A 24,458-nucleotide genomic window follows, 5' to 3' on the forward strand; every position below is an offset into this window, starting at 1 on the left:
GCTCTGCCCACACTGCGATACTAACATATCGTCTATACGGGCCGGCCTTGGTGCCTTAGACCCGTTCCCACTGGAAGGAAACTCACCTCGAAAAGTAGTTGCTGAAAGTCTGCTTGCTAGACGTCTGACTGCTGCACCGATAATCCTCCGGCTATAAATCCATAAACATATATTAGTCACTCATGAATACCCTTAGGTCAAATGACTGACCTACCCCTGGTCCACGGTCAACTCCTTGGTCAAAGTCAACTTCCAGTTGACTGGACTCGCCGAGTCATGGCACAAGCTCGTCGAGTCCCTCTCCTACTATCCCAGTACTAACTCATCAAGTCCCTCTTACCACTCATTGAGTAACCCTTAACTCACTTCTTGGGACGATTAGACTGACTCGCGATCCGACTCGCCGAGTCCCACGAGCAGATCTCCTACTCGCTTCCAAATCCTCACCAGAGCATCCATCTTGAGGATTTAGGTTTCTGGGACTATTGCTACAGGTTAAATTGCTAACTCCGCATGCAGCTACGAAGGGTTGGACCTTCTACACTTAAACCCTTCTTAACTCAGTAACAGCTCATATGACTCGCCGAGTTTGAAGAACAACTCGTCGAGTTCCAGGCAATCCTCATAGGACTCGCTGAGTCGTTCATCCAACTTGTCGAGTCTAAGACCATTTTCATAGAACTCGTCGAGTCCACTTTAGAACTCACCGAGTCCCTTCAACTCTCCTCCCATACAGACCAAATCTGAGACATGCAACGGTTCCAAACCATAGATCTAAGCTCCTAGGGCATGCTTATCATGTAAAGTTGCAAACTTTACGTGCATGCATGGCCCTATGAGCTCCAAAAGGCAATTCCAAGCTCTTTATGAGGTCATACTCTCCATAGGGACCTCAATCACTTCAACCACAGAGAGTTTACACTACTAAGATGTCCATAAGGTCCAGATCTGAAGTCCTTTCAGAACATAGAGCATAAACACATGGAGTTTGAGGTTTTAGGGCTTGAAAACCACCAATTAGGGACAAAAGGGGATCTAATGAACTAGTGATCAAGGTAGGAACTTTTCTACCTGAATGGAAGCTTCTCACGGTGCAGATTTTGGATCTACTTCCCCTCCTTGCACTCTTCAATCTCCTCCTTCTTCTTCTAAGCTCCAAACTTCCTTCACAAAGCCAAAAATCACTCACAAGAACAATATGGGGGCTAGGGTTTCGCTCTACAACTCTCTAGAAGTGTTAGGGACAAAGGAGGCCGAGTTAGAGTGTCTAAATAGGGTGCAAACCCTCGAATTAGGGTTTTTGCCCAAACAGGGTCTACTCGCCGAGTCCGGGACCCGACTCGCCGAGTTCAACGTTTAAGTCCCGTGTCTCTTCTCGCTTCTACTCGGCGAGTTGGACCTTCAACTCGCCAAGTCCAAGGCCAAAATGCAAGGTATACAACAAGAGGATACGTACCAAGAACCAGGTGCTACACATCCACTGTCCACTACCGATCGACATGCTTCTACAGTACACCCCCTCTCCTCTTATGTCTCTTATAAAAAAAAAATTCTAAGTCTCATAAAGCATTTTTAGAATCCATAGTCACACACTATGAGCCAAAGTGTTTTAAGCATGCAGCTAAAGATGAAAGGTGGCAAGATGCAATGATTAGAGAAATAAGTGCTTTAGAAGCAAATAAGACTTGGATACTTGTTGAGCTACCATCGGGTAAACACGTCATTGACTCTAAATGGGTATACAAGATCAAGTTCAAACCAAATGGGGAGATAGAACGCTACAAAGCAAGGCTTTTCGCGAAAGGATACACGCAACTGGATGGTGTGGACTACCATGACACTTTTGTCCTGGTTGCCAAACTTGTCGCTGTCAGAATTTTACTAACCATGGCAGTCAAAAATAACTGGATCATACATCATTTAGACATGAATAATGCGTTCTTACATGGTGATCTTGAAGAAGATGTGTACATGAATATTCCTCAAGGTTTTGGCAAAGAAGGTGACACAAGGGTTTGCAAGTTGAAGAAGTCTTTGTATGGCTTGAAGCAAGCTAGTAGGAACTGGTATCACGAGGTCACCTCAGCATTACGAGAACTTGATTTCCACCAATCACATGCGAATCACTCATTGTTCATTCATCGAAATAAAGATGTGTTTGTGGCAGCATTGATATATGTTGATGATGTGATCATTGTAGGTAATGATTCTAAGAAGATTGAGAGTACCAAGTCAAGTCTCCATACTCGGTTCAGCATCAAAGATTTAGGCAGTCTCACGTATTTCTTAGGGATTGAAGTGTCACGCATACAAGAAGGTCTACTACTTAGTCAACAGAAGTACACTATTGACATACTAGATGATGTTGGTATACTTGGGTGGCGTCCAAGCAAGTTCCCAATGGAACAAAATCTCAAACTGGAAAAAGGTGATAAGGAGGAGAAAGTTGATGCTAATTGGTATAGGCGATTAGTTGGAAGACTACTTTATTTGCAAGCAACATGATCGGATATTACATATTTGGTTAATATTTTAAGCCAGTTCGTATCTAATCCTCATCAAAATCATTGGAACGCAGCTTTGAGAGTTTTGTGTTATCTTAAAACAACTTTGGGACAAGGCATTCTTCTTCCAAAGGATGGACGACCAGAGCTGCTTGCTTACAGTAACTCTCACCGGTTAGGTTGTCCTTTCTCTAGGTGTTCAAGAACTGATTATCTGTTAATGTTGGGTGGTGCACCACTGTCATGGAAATCTCGCAAGCAATCGGTGGTCTCTCGGTCTTCTACAAAAGCGGAGTATCGTGTCATGGTGACTACGGTCAGTGAAATATTATGGGTACGGTGGTTACTTTCTAACCTTGGAATTCGCATTGACAAGCCTACTCCTCTCTTGTGCGATAATGAGTATGCTCGTCATATTGCTCATAATACGGTGTTTCATGAACGAACTAAACACATTGAAATGGATTGTTTTTTCGTTCGGGAGAGAGTGGAGTCTAAAGAAATAGCTCTTGTTTGTGTCGCTACGAAAACTCAGTTAGCCATAGTGAACTTCGAGGACGAAGTTTAGTTTAAGTGGGGGAGAGTTGTAACACCCGAAATCAGAAAGGCCAAGAACAGAAATGTAGCATCCCAAGTTAGAATCAAGAGTTCATGGCGTAAAGTCTAAATAAAGAAAGGGGCTTGACGAGTAGGTATGCCGACTCGCCGAGTCGGAGCGGGATTTTGGTCGTAAGTTAAGTGACCAACTCGTCGAGTCGGTAGTTGGACTCAACGAGTTGGTGCTGAAGAGAGAAAAACCCTAATCCCGGGGTTGTGCCCTATATAAAGAATGTTATGTTCCTCCTTCAGCCTCTTTACCTTCCCTTTGAGTTCCAGAAACCCCAAAATTCATGTGAGGCTTCATTGTTGAGGAGACTGGGGGATTAGAAGAGGAAATTGGTGGAAGGAGCTTGAGAAATTGGAAGTTAGCATCAAGGGCTTGTATAGATTTGTGATCTACATCAGTTTTGGGCACATCTCTGAGGTAAGGAGCCTTATCTTAAGCTATTTCCTTTTTTGTTTATCCTTGGTGGTTATTTTGGGAGTCCCTTAGCTTGTTTTGAGACCTATCTCGAATTTGGGAGTTAGATCTGGGTTTGCTGCTCCAGATCTAGACTCATGATGGCTTAGAATGTCATAAAGCTTTAGTTCTTGGGTTGTTGGTAAAGCCCCTTTGTCTAAAACCCAATCCCTAGTGTGTTTTGGGCTTATATCTCCTTGGTATCACGTAAAGTTTGCAACTTTATGTGAGGGATAGCTTATAGAAGGGTAGATTTATGGATTGGAGCCCTTGCATGGCTTGAAAAGCCTCTGAATGGATTGAGAACTGGAGATACTCGGCGAGTCACATTAGTGTACTCGACGAGTTGTATGAATATGTGCATGAACTCGACGAGTTGGAAGAACAACTCGGCGAGTCTGTTGAAGATTGTCATGGACTCGGCGAGTCTGTTCTTGGACTCAATGAGTCTGGTCATGGAACCCTAACCTTTTCTAGTTAAGTCGTGAATTGGTGAGTCAAGGGACGACTCGGTGAGTTGAGCAGGATGGGACTCGAAGATTCTTGGACTCGATATGAGTCAGCGGGTTGACTCGGCGAGTTGAGTCAGTCAGGAAGTTTGACTTTGACTAAGGACTTTGTCTTTGACCAAGAGTTGACCAGTTGACTTCTAGGGGTATTTTGGTAATTATTGGCATTTATTGAGTTCAGTTTTGGTGTTGACCAGTGTAGGAGTTCGTGTCGGTGGTTGGAGTAGTGTGATCTTATTTCTTCAGCCGACAATTGCAGGTGAGTCTTCTCACCATACCAATAGGTCTAAGGCACCAAGGCCGACCCATCTTATGTTGTGTGATATGATAGTTAGCTTTATGCTAGGTGGTATGCTGGTAAATATGTGATATGCTAGTTGTCTTTGTGATACTTGCATGGAAGACCATGTGGGGTAGCCCATGGCACAATGGTATAAGACCCTGGGGGTAGCCACGGCATCCTTAAACGTTTATGTATGTGTTATGTGTAGATATTTATGTGATGCAGGATATGCTATTTGGTTTATATGGTATTTACAGGGAAGACCCCGAGGAAAGCCCGTGACATTGGATGTAAGACCATGTGGGGTAGCCCATGGCATCCCTAGGTAAAGACCATGTGGGGTAGCCCATGACATTGGATGTAAGACCATATGGGGGAGTCCATGGCAGTCCTAGGTAAAGACCATGTGGGGTAGCCCATGGCACTATTACAGGTTTTATGTATGCAGGGCTTATGTGATATATGGTAGCTTTTATAGCTAACAGTATATATGATTCGTGTGTAGCTTTTATAACTAACAGGATATGTGATATGTGGTTTGTGTGAATGGTATGCTCTGGGAAACTCACTAAGCTTCGTGCTCACAAGTTTGTTTGTGGTTTCAGGTATCATCGTTTTGGAAAGGAAGAGCTCGGGTTGATCGCAGTGCACACACCTATGATTTCCGCAATGAATGATTTTGGGATAAACTCTGATAAACGATTTTATTGACTATGATTTGATTGTTTGAATTAAATGGTATCAATGTTTTAGTTATATTAAAAATGAAAATTTTACCCCTGATTTTTGGGACGTTACAAGTTGGTATCAGAGCCTTGGTTTGAGGGATTCGGACGTACTTTTAGGTGTGTCTGAACTCAGACTGAGGATCTGGAAGGTTTTTTTTTAAAGGAAAATGTTTTCAAGGAAAAGTTTTCTAAGAAAAGAAAGGGTGTGGTGCATGCAATCGGCCGAACTCAAGTAAGTTTCCCCAGAATACCCACATCTGTTATCTTTTATGATTTGGTTATGAATCTGAATATCGCATGCTAGTTAGAGCTAGGAGGGATGCCTTTGTATGCTATATGAGCTCTTAGACTTGCATGCTAGTGCTAAGTAGACAGCGATAGATTGGCCTGATATGTGATGTTCGTAGCCTTGGGATGTTGGATGCCATGATAGAGTGAGAATGATTATTGATATTGGTAACTGCTACGTGTATGTTTTAAAATTGTATACAGTTAGGATCTCATGGCCATAGAATAATTGGTGCGGCTCGTTTCCTGTTCTGTGTACAATTTGCATGCATAAGGCAGCCGTCAACGAAGGTGGATGTGGACAACTTGGGTTGTGGTACGTGGACCGGATATTCTATGATTGTTTTTGGGTCGGAGATTACCCTAGGATGAGCCTAGGATGAGATTAGTGTTAGGAGTGTGTCTGCACGAATGCTGCTTGCTTTGTACTTTGTGGAACTCTTTAGTGATGGGAGTCAGCTACTAAGTGGATGTGACGATATCCAGGAGGTAGATGACTGGCATCGTGAGGAGTTCCTCAGCAGCTGATGGCAGGGCGAGGTCGGGAACCTAGGAAAGCCTAGGATATGCTCCAGTGAGTAGTGAGGCGGTTCGGTGTGATTGGGAGCCTAGGGGGAGACCTAGGAGGTGCTTAGGTGGATATTGTGTTGCTGTCTAGCAAACATTTAGTACATCAGGGAAGTAGGTAACTTAGAGGATTTGGGATGATTCCGGAGGAAAGTATGGATAGGTGTGGAAGGTAGTATTGGGCCCGTACTACTGAAAGCACAGGATCCATACTCGAATCGGGGAAAGCCTCGAAGAATCCAAGAAACCTGGGAAAGGAATTCGTGGTTACGAGTGGACTGTAGGGATAGCTGCAGTGTAGAATGCGGATGAGCACGCAAGGGGAAGGACCAGGGTTTGGTCCTGGCTCCGGTAGAGAGCCAGTTAGCAGAAGGACTGCCAGGATTGGGAGTTCGCATTGGATCTCTTGCATCAGACGGCAAGGATTGATGGTGCGATCTATTGAACTTTTGGAGTTAAAGACTTTGTCTTGGGGATAGTTTGTAACTGGTTGGGAGCATAGGTTGCTCCATCTATTGCACATCGGCAGTGGACGATTGAGCAGGTGAGTGTGTCAGGGTGCGAGACCCTGAATGTTATGATTTCTAGAGTTCGAGAGCAGGGATTGATTAGGGTCACCTTTGGAAAAGGGGACCCGCCCGGGTGCCTATAGTGGAGGATCTCGGGAGGGGGATCCAGGAGTTTGGATCAGCTTTTGAGAGGCCAACAGGGCCGGATTCGGTTCAACACTTGCGAAAACGACGCGATGGAGCTCGTTACAAGGGATTGGATTGCCATTGGGATCAGGATGAAGTGTTGCATCATGTTTTTCAGATGGTTGAGGTAACTCAGGAGGAGATGGTCAGGAGTCCTCTAGATGTTTGTGGATATACTATCTTCGGTCATTTCCGGTGGTACCGGTAATTTATATTACTTGGGGAGTGTGATAGTTAGACCTTGGGTCGGATTTCTGCTATTGTTCGAGTTAGCAAGAGTATCAGGTGCCAGCCAGCGCACCGAGGAATCTTTAAGGAGCTTTCAGATGGACGTATCTTGCGGAGTGGATTCCGCACATACTGGGATCGCTCCGAGTCATTGTCGGAGGCTATCCGGTGATCTGGGTAGCTACAGGTGTATCAGGTTTGACCACATCAGCAGGGAATGCCCATAGGGCGCAAGTCCGTCATATTGTCGTTGAAGGCAAATGGGGGACAAGGAAGTCAACCACTTGACGATCAGGGAGGAGTAGTGAGGGCACCGACTCCAGTTATCTAAGAATTTTTAGTACGCGTGTTTCATTTTGGGTATGGCCTAGATTGGTTCCAGGGCTTATATGAGGGAAATTATGACTAGGTTCCAGTAACCTTAGCTATCATGTTTGGAAAGGCTCCCGAGGTTGTCAAGGGAAGAGATAATTGTTGCTGAAGATTTGGTTAGACCATCTGACCTTCGATCGGCAAGAACCAAATATAACAATATTTAAAGCATCTAAATTCGTTGATATGGTTGGGATTCAGAGATGCTAGCGGGTTTTCGAAAGTTGTGTTGTTTTGGGAAGGGTTATTCTTGGTGTTCTAGCTTTGTTAGGCGCCGCTCATCAGCAAATTAACCATTGGAACGAGAGATAGGATGTGGGAATCCTTCAATTTTCATGTGCCAAGCAGACTTAGTCGAATCTAAGTGGGGGAATATTATTCAGATATCTCAGAGAAAAGCGAGTGTGAGACGTGGATGCGTCTTACATTTTCCTTTTGGGGAGGAAAGGCGGCTTTAGGGGCCGACTAAGTATCGGATATCGTGGGATGGGAGTTCGGGAAACTCCCCAGCATTTGGATCGCGTCCTTCTGACATCATATTGCAGGCTTCGGGGGAGGGAACCATGTAGTGTTCCAGTCAGTAATTGAGTTCAGTTTGGGAGGATAGACTATGTGGCTGCTAAACAGTGAGACGTGTTCGGATTGATAGGTGAGCAGTAGGGCCATGGGCAACGATCATGTGGTATGAAAGTGTTGTAAGACTATGGGGGAGTCGTATCATTCACTGTGAAAGTGTTGTAAGACTACGGGGGAGCCGTAGCGTTCACTAATGGACAGTCAGGGTGGGAGTGTTGTCAGACTACAGGGGGCTGTAGCATTCACTAATAATCGGATGGCATGGGAAGTGTTGTAAGACTACGGGGTAGTCGTAGCATTCATGAGTTCTTCGAGTGATTGGGTCTACGGTAGATCGGTTCGCAAAGTCGTGGGAAAGCCACAACTTAGGTAGAATTAGGATCGGAGGGATTATTCGATGGATTATTCATGGGCGAGCCCGGATGGGTATGGGATTTCAAAATGGAAATGGTAGAGACTGTTGAGTCAAGGGTTGGATCTCGAGTTGCAGGATCTTGTGGATAAGTGGCACGTGATGCAGTATGGCTACGGCTGGGTAGTCTTGGTTTTTGATCACCTGGAAACCTGGTGGTTGGACCAGATGAGAGACTGGTAGTCTCAGGGATCGGCTAAGGGTGATTGTCTATCGGCCACGAAGGGGACGTCAGAAGTTATGGTGTATTATGAACCTCGAGGTAGTAGCGGGGTGTCAACTGGTTTCGGAAAGGATTCCAAATCAGGGTTCGTGCATGTTCAGTACAGGATATTGTTCAGTAAGATGAGATTGGGAGCATAAGATGCCAAGGGCATCGAATGTAGGATACCAGGGTAATGAATGGGTGTGGTTGATGGTAGCTCAAGCCATCACAATGTGACTCGAATTGGTTCTATCAGTAATGGGACCATGCCATGTTTAACCAGGAAAAGACAGGTCGAGGGAGGTCGGGTATGATGTAAGACCATTGTTGTTCTTGTGGCATTCATTTTTGCGTCGGATTCAGTGGCGATGGGTTGTCAGCCTGTCATGATCGGATGGATCAAGGGAGTGAAGGACTCGAGAGAAAAGATATCGCCAGGGCGGTTATTGTCAGCGAGGTGTCCTTCGGAGGTCATGTGGGAATGTGGAGCATGTGTCTCTGGCTCAGCAATCGGGAAGGTGTCCGGTGCTTCGGACAGTTGACAGTCAATTCGGGACTAGGGAGGTCCCGGTCATTCTTCAGAAAAGCAGTTTCGTAGTAGCGGGAGGTTGTTAGAGCCACAGTGACAGGATAACTAGTGGAAACTAGTTCCAGAGAAAGATTTCGTTCTGAAGTCGTGAAAGAGACTGAGTGAGGAGTCCTTGGACTCCACAGTTGAGTTGGAACTCGGTTTTGCAGATAACCGACGGATGATTGGAGACCAGGAAGGTCTCGAGATATTTTGGGAAGCAACCATATAGCAGTTCAGTGTTTCAGTCAGTTCAGTGTTTCAGGCAGTTCGGTACTACCGACAATAGTGACCGGCACCGAGAGTGGCTGGAGTGATGGTCATCGTGAAGGGTATGTTCCTCACAATGACAAAGGAAATGGATAGCTATAGAGGGCAGCCTTGGGGAGGCCAGAAACGCGCGAGGAAAAGGAAGTAAACCCCAAGAATGTTTAGCCTAGGTACTCAGGGAGTACCGGAAGGATTGTCAATTGAGCAGGGGGTGTTCTCAGGAAGGTTAAGGATTAGATTGTACTCGGGGATTTGACCTGTAAGGATTATGCCATCCAGAATGATCGGGCAGAAGGCTAATAGGGTTAGAGTCACCAGGCAAGATGTTGGAGGCGGATTGCAGGTCAGTTAGCCATAGTGAACTTCGAGGACGAAGTTTAGTTTAAGTGGGGGAGAGTTGTAACACCCGAAATCAGAAAGGCCAAGAAAGGAAATGTAACATCCCAAGTTAGAATCAAGAGTTCAGGGGGTAAAGTGTAAATAAAGAAGGGGACTCGACGAGTAGGTATGCTGACTCGCTGAGTCGGACCGGGATTTTGGTCACGAGTTAAGTGACCAACTCGTCGAGTCGGTAGCTGGATCAACGAGTTGGTGCTGAAGAGAGAAAAACCCTAATCCCAGGGTTGTGCCCTATATAAAGAATGTTATGTTCCTCCTTCAGCCTCTTTACCTTCCCTTTGAGTTCCAGAAACTCCAAAATTCATGTGAGGCTTCATTGTTGAGGAGATTGGGGGCTTAGAAGAGGAAATTGGTGGAAGGAGCTTGAGAAATTGGAAGTTAGCATCAAGAGCTTGTATAGATCTGTGATCTACGTCAGTATTGGGCACATCTCTGAGGTAAGGAGCCTTATCTTAAGCTATTTCCTTTTTGGTTTATCCTTGGTGGTTATTTTGGGAGACCCTTAGCTTGTTTTGAGACCTATCTCGGATTTGGGAGTTAGATCTGGCGTTGCTGCTCCAGATCTAGACTCATGATGGCTTAGAATGTCATAAAGCTTCAGTTCTTGGGTTGTTCGTAAAGCCCCTTTGTCTAAAACCCAAGCCCTAGTGTGTTTTGGGCTTATATCTCCTTGGTATCACGTAAAGTTTGCAACTTTACGTGAGGGATAGCTTGTAGAAGGGTAGATCTATGGATTGGAGCCCCTGCATGGCTTGAAAAGCCTCTGAATGGATTGAGAACTGGAGATACTCGGCGAGTCACATTAGTGTACTCGACAAGTTGTATGAATATGTGCATGAACTCGACGAGTTGGAAGAACAACTCGGCGAGTCTGTTGAAGATTGCCTTGGACTCGGCGAGTCTGTTCTTGGACTCGGCGACTCTGGTCATGGAACCCTAACCTTTTCTGGTTAAGTCGTGAATCGGTGAATCGAGGGACGACTGTGTGAGTTGAGCAGGATGGGACTCGAAGATTCTTGGACTCGACGAGTCAGCGGGTTGACTCGGCGAGTAGAGTCAGTCAGGAAGTTTGACTTTGACTAAGGACTTTGTCTTTGACCAAGAGTTGACCAGTTGACTTCTAGGGGTATTTTGGTAATTATTGGCATTTATTGAGTTCAGTTATTTGGTGTTGACCTGTGGAGGAGTTCGTGTCGGTGGTTGGAGCAGCGTGATCTTATTTCTTCAGCCGACAGTTGCAGGTGAATCTTCTCACCATACCAATAAGTCTAAGGCACCAAGGCCGGCCCATCTTATGTTGTGTGATATGATAGTTAGCTTTATGCTAGGTGGTATGTTGGTAAATATGTGATATGTTAGTTGTCTTTGTGATACTTGCATGGAAGACCATGTGGGGTAGCCCATGGCACAATGGTATAAGACCCTGGGGGTAGCCACGACATCCTTACAGGTTTATGTACGTGTTATGTGTAGATATTTATGTGATGCATGATATGCTATTTGGTTATATATGGTATTTGCAGGGAAGACCCCGTGGGAAGCCCGTGGCATTGGATGTAAGACCATGTGGGGTAGCCCATGGCATCCCTAGGTAAAGACCATGTGGGGTAGCCCATAACATTGGATGTAAGACCATATGGGGGAGTCCATGGCAGTCCTAGGTAAAGACCATGTGGGGTAGCCCATGGCACTATTACAGGTTTTATGTATGCAGGGCTTATGTGATATATGGTAGCTTTTATAGCTAACAGTATATATGATACATGTGTAGCTTTTATAGCTAACAGGATATGTGATATGTGGTTTGTGTGAATGGTATGCTCTGGGAAACTCACTAAGCTTCGTGCTCACAAGTTTGTTTATGGTTTCAGGTATCATCGTTTTGGAAAGGAAGAGTTCGGGTTGATCGCAGTGCACACACCTATGATTTCAGCAATGAATGATTTTGGGATAAACTCTGATAAACGATTTGATTGACTATGATTTGATTGTTTGAATTAAATGGTATCAATGTTTTAGTTATATTAAAAATGAAATTTTTACCCCTGAATTTTTGGGACGTTACAGGATTAGCATGGTTTATTTGTTTGTTATCTTTGTTTAGATAGATATCCTATTTGTTAGTATTGGTAGTTAGCCTTTTGTGATCAGACTCTATTTATTGTGATCGTTTGTAACCTGTTTAGCAAGAATAATGAATACCAATTGAACTCAGTGCATACTAAAATTTCTCAAATTGACATCTGCCTAATTCCATATCTTGTAATTGTTATTATTTTTCACATCGTTTTTTTTGTTAATCATCACAATTCAATGGGCATAATTATTAGAAATAACAGTCTTTAATTTTTTTATGACAAAATATTCAATGGTTCCTGGATTGTATACTTGCATAATGACCAAGTGCTTAAGTCTCTACAACCAAAGTGCATATGTCTTAATTCAAATGTGGATCAACTTTTTGTTGTTCCTGACTTTTCTATTAAATTTACACATCAAATGTGTTGTCAAAATGATAACATTTGATGCGTCGACATTCGAAATGGTGATTGGATTATTATAAAGTAAACCATCGTAACACTCTTTCACTTCTTTAGGAGATGCCCCCCCTCAATATAAGTTCCCCATTAAAAAAATCCTTCAACAAAAGCTACAAAAGGCGCCCACAATGAAAGCATAGTATTAACAAGCTCACATCCAAATCCAATCATAAGATCAAAATACTACTCACGTTGCTGATGAATATAGGGAGTTAAACTACACTTAGAAAGCTATCATTAAAATAACTAAAAGTTTGTTTGGTACATGGGTTAAAATGGAATTCAATGGAATAGAATTCTAGATTTTGTATTGCTTGCCAAAGAGACTCAATTCAGTTCCATTAAACTCTACATATTATTATTATTAAAATAATTTTAAAAAAAGTAGTGGCTCATCCGATGTAAAAGCAAAAGATGGTCTTATTTAGAATCTAAGTTACTAATAACACATAGAATTATAGAAAAACATGGAGCTTCACTCTCTTCCCAAGATTCTCTCATATTTATCATTCATGAGGCCATCACTCTCTCTTCCTATTTTCAATTTCATTATGGCCCTAACTTCTTCCAATCCAATCTTACCCTTCAATTCCAATCGTTTTCATCTTGTTTCAAGAATCTTTTTGGGATCAATTCGATGGATTCAAGAAAAGTGTGATAATATGTGCTATTTCGATCAAATTTGGAGTCAAAATATCAAATATGGACACAGAAGATCGTACAACAAACGACCCACGATGCACCCAAGTAACGGTCATGAAAGTGGCCAATATCGCGTTCAATATGTTGATTTTTATCATCACGTTGGCATTGTGCAGCGTATTGCACATGCTCTTACGCCCATACTCCCAACCCCGCATCATTTCCGAAGCCATTGTAATGTCTCTCTTGTGTCTTTCTCGTTTGTATTTGTTTTTTATCATCTTTATGTCTTTTGGGCATCTCTAAAAACCAAATTAGTTAAAAACATAAACATATGTTTCTAAAGGAGTTTTTTGTATATTGTTGTAGTTTTTCGACTTCCAGGTGTTTGAATGTTTATCCAACCTTTAATGATTTAGTGTTGGTGTTGTTTTTGTTCATTAAATCAACTAAGGAGTATCTTTTTTCCCATGCATGAATGAAGTGGATGAACTACTAATGAATAATGATGTTTGTATGGGCAAATTGATAAGTGTCCCAACGAGTTGATATAACAAATTACCCTTACAAACCTAAAGCAAATTTTATAATATTCATCGATTTTAATATAAGAGGATTTGGAAGGAAAAAAGAAGAGAATATAGTCAAAAAGGTTAGAATCTTAACACATTAAGCAAGTCTTTTTCACTTAATCCCTTGAGTCATTCTTTACATATTAAGTAAATTGTTGTTCAGATTAAATGGTATTAAGTCTAAAAAAACAGCCCAAATGTTTATAATTTCGATTAATTGATTTATATATAATCGATTCATTGTTTTTATGTCTTTTGCTCACCTATGCATGCATACATTTAATTATTAATTAGCTAGCGTTAATGTTTTTTTTTTGTTCATACATTAGGATTTATAATTTTGATTAATCCAAATGTATATTTGCATTCATGCTTTCTATCATTGTCATTTTTTACAATAACATTTTTTTTTTGCATGTAGGTAGGATTCTTTTTGAGTAACCTACCCTTTCTACGTAAGAACTTCAACGATGATGCAAATACGGCCCTCGGTTATGTAGCAGAGTTCGGGATGATTTGCCACATGTTTGTTATAGGTCTTGAGATAGATCCTAACATATTTGTTCGGATACCCATTCGTGAAGCCAAAGTGGCATGTACAGGGTTATTAATTACCTTTCTACTATCACTTTTCATAACCCCGATGTTACATTTAAGTTACGAGCCTAGTATTGCGTTTGATGTCACGATCTCGCTTGTTTTATCGGGAACAGCCTCCCCCCTCCTCACACGTATCATCAACGACCTCAAGATTGGGAAATCTGATATAGGACGGTTCTTGATTTCGACTGCTGTCATATCCGATCTTATTTCCATTATTATGCTAACCCTAGGGTACATAGTTTTCGATCCGTTGGATGATTTTGCTTTTCGAAAAGTTAGAGATATACTTCTTATTCTTGCGGTTCTTGTCATTCAGACGATTCTCGCAGCTAAATGTATACCCTTTCTTATGACATGGGTGGATAGTCATAACCCACAAGGGAAATTAATGAAGGGTCCACACTTGATTGTCTCAATAGCTAGTCTTGTATTCGTTTGTAGTCTTTCGCCATGGATAGCACATTTCAACATGATGCTAAGTACGTTTTTGGCCGGAATCGTGATGCCTCGTGATGGGAGGCTATCGAAGTTGTTGACCGGTAAAGTTAAGTACTTTTTTGGACTATTGTTCTTTCCGGTATTCATGGTTTGGGTTGGTTTTCAAGTTGACTTCTCCGAATTCGAAAGTCATAACTTGTTCACGTGGGCTAGCATAGCTTTTCTCTTTGCAATCATAGTAGGTGGAAAAGTTTTCGGTAGTATTATTTCTGGGATCATGTTAGGGTTTCATTGGCAGGATTCGGTCGCAGTAGGGTTACTTCTAGGTATCAAGGGTCACTTCCACATCTTCATGACTCTCTTAGCCGAGCAAGTAAGTTTGAATCTTTGGTGTTTTCTTAAACGGAATTTTGTAGATAACGATTAAATGATTAAAACTTTGTCTTGACATGCATTCCATATCTTCATTGCTTATGTAGAGAAATATATCTAGTTCCTCAAATAGCAGTGCTATTGTATTGGTTTGCTTCCTCACATTCATCTACGCCCCTATGGTTGTCAAGAGCATCATCAGACGTGCAAGAAAGCGGTCACCAACACAACGTATGGCCCTCCAATGGCTCAATCCATCAAATGAATTGCGAATAGTATTATGCATTCATGGCCTCGAAAACATTCAATCAACAATTAACTTCATGGAGATCTCACAAGGGCCGGAAGAACCCCAAATGACAGTTTACGTGAACGATCTGATCGAGTTAACTGAAACGGTAGCTTCCACGGTGGCACGTGGAGAAGGAGTGGACGCAATGACTATAACAGATGCGGGTGTTATAGAGATGAGAGAAAACATCACCAACACAATACAAGCTTATGTAAACGACCATTGTGAAGGGATTGATGTACAAAGAACGCTTACACTATGTCCAATGGCCACAATGCATCACGAAATTTGCACACTCGCAGAGGATATGTTGGTTTCGTTAATCATCCTCCCATTCCATAAGAACCAACAACCAGATGGCAAGTTCAATGCCAACCATTTGGCGTTTCGAAGTGTCAATAGAAAGGTAATAATACAATATCTCTACATAATGTTCCTAATAATTATTGTGTAAATAGAAAGGTACTAATACCATATCTTCTCTATATAATGTTCCTAACAATTACAAGTACAAGCACGAACGTGCCTAATGCATACAATTTGCATGATAGGTATTAATATGTATCATACAATATGTATGATACCTATTAGTGTGTTCTCATACATTAGGCACATTGTGTCTCGTTATACAACGTAGAATGTGTCTAATGCATAAAAGTATGTATGTATTTGGATGCCTCGTTACATATTTATTTGTACACATTGCTTAAAGAATTGGAATAATGACATGAAAAGGTTACTCATTTCATGTAGGTTTTACGGTATGCGCCTTGTTCGGTTGGAGTTTTAGTGGACCGAGGTCTCGGGTCAAACCAACTAACAGGAGGAACCCAATGTATCAAAACCGCGATCATTTTCATCGCAGGCAAAGACGATCGTGAAGCACTAGCTTACGCGGGTCGAGTGGCACGACACTCGGGAGTGAAACTCACCGTCATACGATTCGTATTGGACACCAGCGGAAGCAACACATCATCAAGGATCACAAGGTCCCGAGCCAACACGGTGGAATACGAGGAAGAAATGAAGGAAGATGACGAGTACTTTGCAGAGTTTTACGATCGACATGTGGCAACAGGACATGTTGCGTATATGGAAAAGTATCTTTTGAATTCCGGTGAGACGTATTCAACTATCAAGTCATTAGAGGGTGAATATAGTTTATTTATTGTGGGAAGAGGAGAAAGGGTTAACTCAACGTTAACTGCGGGTATGAATGATTGGGAGGTTTGCCCGGAGCTGGGTCCAATCGGGGACATTCTTTCGGCTCCGGATTTCTCAACTACGGCCTCGGTTTTGATTATTCAACAACATAAACTTAGAGGGAAACTTCAAGGATTGCACGAAGAATTCTCCATTATGTAAAAATTAGTTAGGAAATATAGCTCTCGTGTATTATTGTAAAGTAGCAATGAAGAATGCAAGATTCGAGTTGGAATTTAGGTGGAAGTTTTTATCTATCGATAATATAGGTAATAGTGAGTCTAGACCAAAAGTTAAATTATAAGAATGGAAGGTTTATATGTCCTTTCATCATAACCACACAGTTTTTACTGAGACCGATGTCAATGGGACAAATATTGTTGTTTTTTTTGTCCCACCCAAAAAGATGAGACATCATCTATGCAAATTATCACTAAACGTAGCCCTAGAAAGCTTAGTTGCATCCCATGTAACAAACACGTCCTTTAAAGCACATATTGGCATCAATAGATCAAAAGGAAAAGTTACAAGTTTTAAACTTTTTGCACATAAAGGCATTCACTATTGACACCAAAACAATACCACTTTCTGACTTACATCCTACATAGGGCAAATTGATAAAAGAAAAACACCAATTTCTTGCAGTTAACATCAAAGTAACATACCAAAATAAGATAGCTTATATGCCATCAACCCAATTAGTACTCCCCAGAAACCCTTGCAACCTCCGCCTACAAAATATAGGAGATGAAAGAAATGAAAAAGACGATTTATTTAAAAAAAACAGAAGAAAAAAAAAAGCATTTGTAAACTTGCAAACTTTAATTTTCCTAAGAAACATTGAAACAAAAATAAGTTGCCCATAAGATGCTATAATACACAAGTAGATATGAATAATTTGCTATCTCTTGCATTTAGTCACTTAACTATTTTCTGTAGTGACAAACACTAATATAATTTTTGACAGCTTATATGTAAAAGAAAACAATTTTTAAAATTACACTACACCTAGATTGTAAGAAAACAATTTGGTGAGCATTTATTTCAAATTGCATCTAAAAGCATATATTTGTTAAGAGTGTAGAATGGCTAACCCCAAATTCATCCAAATGCAAATGTAAATGAAGGTAAAAGTTTGTGCTATTTAATTTATATGTAAAAGAAAGAATAAAAAAGAAAGAAATACCTCAAATGCAGCCTTCAGATGATCAAGTTCTTTGTCCAGATCATTGATGGCTAGATTATAAGCCTGCATTGGTGAAGACTGGCTACTTGTGTGAACCCGAACAATGATTTTGTACTGAAGAGGGTGAGGAAGCTTGTAACCAGCAAACAGAACATTCCCATCCCTATGCAGCTGCCTGTTCATATGATACAAATTTATATACGTGTTTTTAATTAGGTTTAAAGTGTATGATTTAGAAGATAGCTTACATGCGAACGATGTTTCCAATAGTATGATCTTCTCTTTCTATAGTGAAGGAAGCTGCATTTATGATCTTTGTGTCCCTTTCATAGGAAACCCTAGGAATTCATTCGTTTGTCAAAGAAAACACAGTGAGCATAAAGATAGCAATCATCAATGTGACATTTCATCATTATATGTATGAAAACAAGGACAAACACAGAGAGAAGTTTACTTCTTTGTGCCTTCAGGAACCACAAAGCGCTCATAACGATCAGGGGCATTCATGGCTCTTTACTCTGGGAAGTAACACGAGGGAGAAGAAAACAATCAATTTGTGTTTCTAAAATGTAAATATATACCTGAGAATCGACAAATCCACAACGAACAGCAGAGTTGGAATCACGGTCCTAAAGTTCAATTTGGTAGCAAAATAATAACCCTTTGATTCAGACCTTTTTTTGGAATTGAAAACACTTAGTAGTAAATCTTCAAATTTCCAGTTTTCTTGTAAAATGGGAAGAAGCTTCCATTTGTTAGGGTTTACAAATCAAACACGAAACCGAAGCTTGCTCTTTGTTAATTTGAAGAATTGAAGAAAGGATGTAGGTTAATACCTCAACTCACAAACGAAGAATGTGACGCAAGTTGGAGCAACAAATTCCTGAAACCATAAACGAAAAGCAAAAAATAGAACGAATTACTGATATTTAATGACGCTTGGAGATATAAAAAGGGGGGAAAACGAACACCGCTGCTGTGGAAAGAGGGGAAGACAAATTTTTGTGTGATTCTGAGGGAGAAAACTCACCAGTTCAGTAGCGAGGGCCCTGGGGTTAGCAGTCGAGCCGTGGAGGAGGGTTGTATTTCAAAATGGGAAGGAGTACGGTAGGAGGGGGAGAGGGGAATTATGTTTGCTCTATTTCATACAACCTTAAATATAAAAGAGAAAATTACACGATTTACCCATGGTTGAAGTTCTATTTTTCAATATATATATATATATATATATATATATATATATATATATATATATATATATATATATATATATATATATATATATATATATATATTTTGTTATTATTGGACGCGGTTGTTATATGTTTGGAATAAAATTGTGCATCTTCTTGTTAGACATTTTATTAGCTAAGTGGGTTAGTCTCAAGCTCCCAACTTATATATTTTTTAATAATTAATTCAAATCATCATTTATACATATAAATGTTGCCCATTTACTCCATATCAAAGTTAATCATTTGTTTTATCCATTTAAGTACTCCACGTGCCTAGCGGGTAGGGGTATTTTTGTAATTTCATGTTATGTGTAAACGTTGTTGTAATTCCTTTTCTTTTTTTTCTTTTGAAGTAGATAAACCAACCATTTTCAATATATAGTTACACTGTGGATGAGAGTTTACTAACTTTCTTAGGAGAAAATACATTAAGGGTAAGTGAAAATATGTGGATTTGCTTAATATTAACTTATTTCAAATCTCTGTCATTAATGAAACGATGGGAGATTTGGGGTTTGTTATAACACAAAGTTATTGTGTTATACTTGTATTTCCCCCCTTAAAACATTAGAAATTATGAAAATACGGGGGGTATGAACTCACTCGATAGGTGGTACTATGGGCAACGTTTCATTTCCCGGAAATTAGTTTGTTTCGCGAAAAACCGGCTTAAATCGGGCAGAGTTTTGACAGGAGAGAGGATGAATTTTCGACAATTTTGGGGCTTTAAGGTTTGCTTCGGGCTTTAGTCTTGATATCGGGGCTTTAGGGGTTGTATATGAGCTTAGGGGAGTGGAGAATGTGAAAGAGGGTGAAATTTAGGGTGAAAAAGTGTAAAATAGTCGGAACCCTCGCATGCTATATATAGTCCGAAGGTTCGAACCCAAAGCTGCGCGAGGGTGACACGCGTCTGACAGGTGGCAAGGCGAAGGGACTTCTTTGGACCGGAGGCTCGCTGTTGGCTGGCTCGGCCTGGACCAACCCTCGGTCCAATGGAAAGAAGGCACGTGTGAAGGGGCGGTTGCGAGGGGCGTGCGAGGGGTGTCTCCGGTGTGACTCATGCGAGGCTATCTGGTTCTAAGTGGACCTCGGCTACGGTCCAATCAGAAGGCGACATGCGAGGCATCGGTCCAATCAGCAGCCGACATGTGGGGGCCTTGCATGCGAGGGTGACGTGGCGTTACTGTTCATGCGAAAATTCCTGATTTTTGCTATTTTTCTTTATTTTTGTGCCAAAACTTGTAAAATTCATAACTTTTGCATACGAACTCCGTTTTTGACGTTCTTTATATGCACGCGTAGGTAAAATTATACTCTACGAATTTCGTTTAGACTTCGTTGGCTAATTTTGACTTTATTTTTAATATTGTTATTTTAAACAGACCGGGACGGGAATCCGTTATAAATTTGTAACTTCTTCATACGACGTCCGTTTTTGTCTGTCTTTTTACCATTGTACTACTAATGAAGAGACCTTCAATTCTCGTTTAGGTTGTGTCGGCTAAAAACCACTCGATCTTTATTTCGAGTTTTTCGTTGTACACTACTATACTGAAACTTAGAAAAATCATAACTTCCTCATACGAAGTCAGATTTTGCCGTTCTTTTTATGAAAGTTCTCGGTTTAACATAAACTATAACTTTCATTTAGATTGTTAAGGCTAGAAAGCCTTTTATTAAAAATTCAGTTTTTACACTGAACAATGTTTTGACGGTTTTGTCGCGGATTTTCGATTGGTCATAACTTCTTTGTTATAACTCGGATTTTAGTGTTCTTTATATTTTTGGAAACCTTGTTACAATCTCTATCACTTGGTTAACCCAATTGAGATTATTTAATAATTTATTTTTGAGGGTCAATTATGTAAATATACATAGTATGCCAAAATTTCTCTTTATTAATTTAAAAAGAAGTACAAATTGACCTACACTATTACATAGGTTTGAAATAACGGTTTGTTACATTATCCCCCCGTTAGAGAGAATTTCGTCCCGAAATTTACTTTACAGATAGACTAGGGAAAAAGATGTGGGTATTTTTGTTGCATTTGATCCTCCCGCTCCCATGTGAATTCAGGTCCCCGCTTTGCATTCCAGCGAACCTTCACTATTGGGATGCGGCTTTGTTTGGTTTTCTTAACTTCCCTGTCTAGTATCTCTACGGGTTCTTCCACAAAATTGAGGCTCTCGTTTAACTCGATTTCCTCAAGTGGTATCACAAGAGTCTCGTCGGAAAGACACTTTTTCAAGTTTGAAACGTGGAAGGTAGGATGAATGTTACTTAGTTCTTGGGGTAATCGAAGTTTGTAAGCTACAGGTCCAATTCGGGCAAGAATCTCGAATGGTCCTATATACCTTGGGTTCAGCTTGTCACGCTTTCCAAAGCGTATCATGCCTTTCTAGGGTGAGACCTTTAACAAAACGCGGTCACCGACCTGGAATTCCAAGGGTTTTCTCCACTTGTCAGCATAGCTTTTCTGTCTATCTCTAGAAGCTTTAAGCCACTCCCGAATTTGTACGATCTTTTTGGTAGTTTCTCGAATAATTTCTGGACCAGTGAGAGCATTGTCAGGAGTTTGACCTCTAGCCAGCTGCGTGTCACCCACTTCAGCCCAGCATAGAGGGGATCTGCACTTGCGGCCATAAAGGGCTTCGAATGGAGCAACTTTTATGCTAGTGTGATAACTGTTGTTATAAGAGAACTCAACAAGGGGTAAATGAATATCCCGTACCTTTCCAAAGTCTATTAAGCAAGCTCATAACATATCTTCTAATGTTTGAATCGTCCTCTCACTTTGTCCATCGGTTTGCGGATGGTAGGATGTACTCATGTCTAGCCTAATTCCCAGAGAGTTTTGTAAAGACTGCCAAAAATGAGAAGTGAATCTATGATCTCGGTCTAAAATAATAGATATTGGCACACCATGTAGTCTAACAATCTCCTTGAGGTATGTTCTTGTTAGCTTTTCCATCTTGTCAGTCTCCTTGATTGGTAAGCAGTGTGCGGATTTGGTTAATCTATCGACGATTACCCAAATAGTATCATAACCACTTGATGTCTTGGGTAACTTGGTTATGAAATCCTTTGTAATCCGCTCCCACTTCCATTCAGGGATTTCAGGTTGTTGTAATAAGAATGAAGGTTTCTGGTACTCTACCTTAATTTTGGCGCAAGTAAGGCACTTGCCCACAAAGGTAGCGATTTCGGCCTTCATGTTAGGCCACCAATATAGCTTCTTAAGGTCCATATACATCTTGTCTGAACCTGGGTGGATGGAGTATCGGGTTTTGTGTGCTTCATTAATAACCACATCTCTGTAACCACCGAACTTTGGTGTCCAGATCCGGTTCATGAAATAATAGACTCCATCATCCCTGACTTCAAAGTTCTTATCCATTCCTCTCAGGGTTTCACCTGCTACGTTTTCGGGTTTCAAGGCTTCAAGTTGAGCTTCCTTGATCTGCGTGGACAGATGCGAATGGATTGTCATGGTCAACGACTTTACCCGGCGTCCCGAGTATTCTTTTCTACTAAGGGCGTCAGCTACTACGTTTGCTTTACCAGGGTGATAAAGAATTTCACACTCGTAATCGTTCAGTAGCTCCACCCATCGTCGTTTTCTCATATTCAGCTCTTTCTGATCGAAGATGTGTTGGAGACTTTTATGGTCCGTGAATATTGTGCATTTCGTGCCATATAAGTAATGTCTCCAGATCTTCAGAGCAAACACCACTGCTCCTAGTTCAAGGTCATGTGTTGTATAATTGACTTCATGTGTCTTTAGCTGCCTTGAGACATAGGATATAACATTTCCTCTTTGCATAAGAACACATCCAAGCCCTTGATTAGAAGCATCACAGTACACTACAAAATCCTCTGTCCCTTCAGGGAGAGACAGGATCGGTGCACTACAAAAGGCTCGCTTCAGCATTCGAAACGTTGTTTCTTACTTTTCTCCCCAGCTAAAAGTTACACCCTTTTGGGTCAGAGTAGTAAGAGGCTTAGCTATTCGAGAGAAATTTTGAATGAATCTGCGATAATAGCCAGCAAGACCTAAGAATTGATGGATTTATGTAGGTGTTTTGGGTGCCAACCAGTTTTCAATTGCCTTTATTTTGGAAGGGTCGACGTGTATTCCTTCGGAACTAACCACGTGACCTAGGAAATTTACCTTCCTGATCCAAAATTCACACTTTGAAAACTTCGCATAGAGCTTCTCCGATCTAAGAGTTTGTAATATTTGACGAAGATGTTGGCCATGTTCCTCTTTTCTCGTTGAGTAGATAAGGATATCGTCAATGAAGACTATAATGAATTTGTCCAGGAATGGGCGACACACTCTGTTCATTAGGTCCATGAACATTGCAGGTGCATTCGTCAATCCGAATGGCATCGCTATAAACTCGTAATGACCATAACGAGTTCTGAACGCGGTTTTGGGAATATCTTCCTCCAAAATTCATAACTAGTGATACCCGGATCTTAAGTCTATCTTCGAGAAGTAATTCGCCCCTTGAAGTTAGTCGAACAAATCGTCAATGCGAGGCAGAGGGTATCGATTCTTGATGGTAAGCTTATTCAGCTCGCGATAGTCTATACACATGTGGAATGATCCATCCTTCTTCTTTACGAACAAAACCGGTTCTCCCCAAGGTGAGAAGCTTGGTCTTATGAAACCTTTGCTTAGGAGTTCGTTAAGCTGGCTGGATAATTATTGCATTTCAGAAGGTGCAAGACGATAGGGGGATTTGGCTACAGGGGTAGCTCCAGGGATTAAGTCGATTCAGAATTCGACTTGTCGTTCGGGAGGCACCCCTGGAAGATCATCGGGAAATACATCGGGAAAGTTGCAGACCTCAGGAATGCTTGCGATGTCTTTCACTTCTTGCTTTTTGTCTACCACATGAGCTAGGAATGCACAATACTCCTTGCGAAGGTATTTCTGTGCCTTTATGCAAGAAATGATCTGAAGGTTCGTTCCGGGTTTGTTGCCATAGATAATAAGAGTTTCGTTAGTCGGCAAGTTCAAACGAATAGCTCTTTCATAGCATAGGATGTCGGCATGGTTGGGGCACAACCAATCCATACCTATTATGATGTCAAAACTTTTGATAGAGACCAGCATAAGGTCTATTGGGAAGGACAAGTCATTTAAGGTAAGGGTACATCCTATGTATATATCGTTGGTGGATTCGGATTTCCCATTAGCCATTTCCACTATGAAAGTTTTATTTAGTGGTTGGGAGTTCTGATTTAGTAGATGTTTAAAGTTATGGCTCACGAAGCTCCTCTCGGCACCACAATCAAAAAGAATGCATGCATAAGTATTATTGAGAAGGAACGTACCCGTGACCACTACAGGATCTGCCATCGCTTCTTCGTGACCTAGTGCTAAAATTCTCCCAACCCCGCCGGCATTTCCAGCTTTTGGACAATCTCTCTTGAAATGCCGCCACATCACCGCATTGGTAGCATGCTCGACTTACTCCAGCGGCAGGTACTTGGTTAAGGGGTTGAGGCGGTGTTCTACAGAATCGGGCAGTATGCCCTTTCCTGTTGCAGTTACGACACTGCATTTCAGGGCAATTTCCGGTGTGGTGAAAATTGCACTTGTTGCATTTAGGGAGGTTACCGGCATAGGGTTTAGTTGGTGCTGGGTTGTTAGGGGCAACAGCAGGCGCATTAGTAGGTATGGTAGCAGGCAAAGTAG

At 41.4% G+C, this 24,458-nt stretch overlaps 2 protein-coding genes across 3 annotated transcripts; one reads left to right on the forward strand and one right to left on the reverse strand.

Annotated features, from left to right (window-relative positions):
- Positions 1 to 1,647: 1,647 nt before the first annotated feature.
- On the forward strand, positions 1,648 to 16,576 carry CHX28 (cation/hydrogen exchanger 28). Its single transcript, XM_079011527.1, has 5 exons — positions 1,648 to 2,459; positions 2,538 to 2,820; positions 13,840 to 14,832; positions 14,939 to 15,529; positions 15,877 to 16,576. Exons 1-5 carry the CDS (start codon positions 1,648 to 1,650, stop codon positions 16,486 to 16,488), a joined length of 3,291 nt encoding a protein of 1,096 aa, XP_078867653.1. The 3' UTR covers positions 16,489 to 16,576.
- Positions 16,577 to 16,810: 234 nt separating this feature from the next.
- On the reverse strand, positions 16,811 to 18,681 carry NRPB11 (DNA-directed RNA polymerase, RBP11-like protein). 2 transcript variants are annotated; one of them, XM_079038439.1, is made up of 7 exons: positions 18,543 to 18,681; positions 18,349 to 18,395; positions 18,187 to 18,238; positions 17,967 to 18,030; positions 17,761 to 17,850; positions 17,513 to 17,687; positions 16,811 to 17,057 (listed from the first exon to the last, which is right to left on the reverse strand). In XM_079038439.1, exons 4-7 carry the CDS (start codon positions 18,017 to 18,019, stop codon positions 17,025 to 17,027), a joined length of 351 nt encoding a protein of 116 aa, XP_078894565.1. In that variant the 5' UTR covers positions 18,020 to 18,030; positions 18,187 to 18,238; positions 18,349 to 18,395; positions 18,543 to 18,681; the 3' UTR covers positions 16,811 to 17,024. The 2 variants fall into 2 exon arrangements, with proteins under 2 accessions (XP_078894565.1, XP_078894562.1); XM_079038436.1 differs by lacking the exon at positions 18,187 to 18,238 and having other exon boundaries at positions 18,543 to 18,680.
- Between the last annotated feature and the right edge of the window lie 5,777 nt (positions 18,682 to 24,458).

The sequence above is a fragment of the Lactuca serriola genome, chromosome 1 (genome assembly GCF_051521515.1).
Source record: "Lactuca serriola cultivar US96UC23 chromosome 1, Lser_US96UC23_V15, whole genome shotgun sequence".
In the NCBI taxonomy this organism is placed as follows: Eukaryota; Viridiplantae; Streptophyta; class Magnoliopsida; order Asterales; family Asteraceae; genus Lactuca; species Lactuca serriola.

What these genes read in the sequence shown, in the direction of transcription:
- CHX28 (XM_079011527.1), top strand. Translation starts at nt 1,648, where the DNA reads ATGATTAGAGAAATAAGTGCTTTAGAAGCAAATAAGACTTGGATACTT. An exon ending in TGACTCTCTTAGCCGAGCAA is followed by an intron (nt 14,833 to 14,938) that starts GTAAGTTTGAAT and finishes TTGCTTATGTAG; the next exon opens with AGAAATATATCTAGTTCCTC. An exon ending in TTCGAAGTGTCAATAGAAAG is followed by an intron (nt 15,530 to 15,876) that starts GTAATAATACAA and finishes CATTTCATGTAG; the next exon opens with GTTTTACGGTATGCGCCTTG.
- NRPB11 (XM_079038439.1), bottom strand. Translation starts at nt 18,019, where the DNA reads ATGAATGCCCCTGATCGTTATGAGCGCTTTGTGGTTCCTGAAGGCACA. An exon ending in ATTGGAAACATCGTTCGCAT is followed by an intron (nt 17,688 to 17,760) that starts GTAAGCTATCTT and finishes TCATATGAACAG; the next exon opens with GCAGCTGCATAGGGATGGGA. An exon ending in ATCTGAAGGCTGCATTTGAG is followed by an intron (nt 17,058 to 17,512) that starts GTATTTCTTTCT and finishes TATATTTTGTAG; the next exon opens with GCGGAGGTTGCAAGGGTTTC.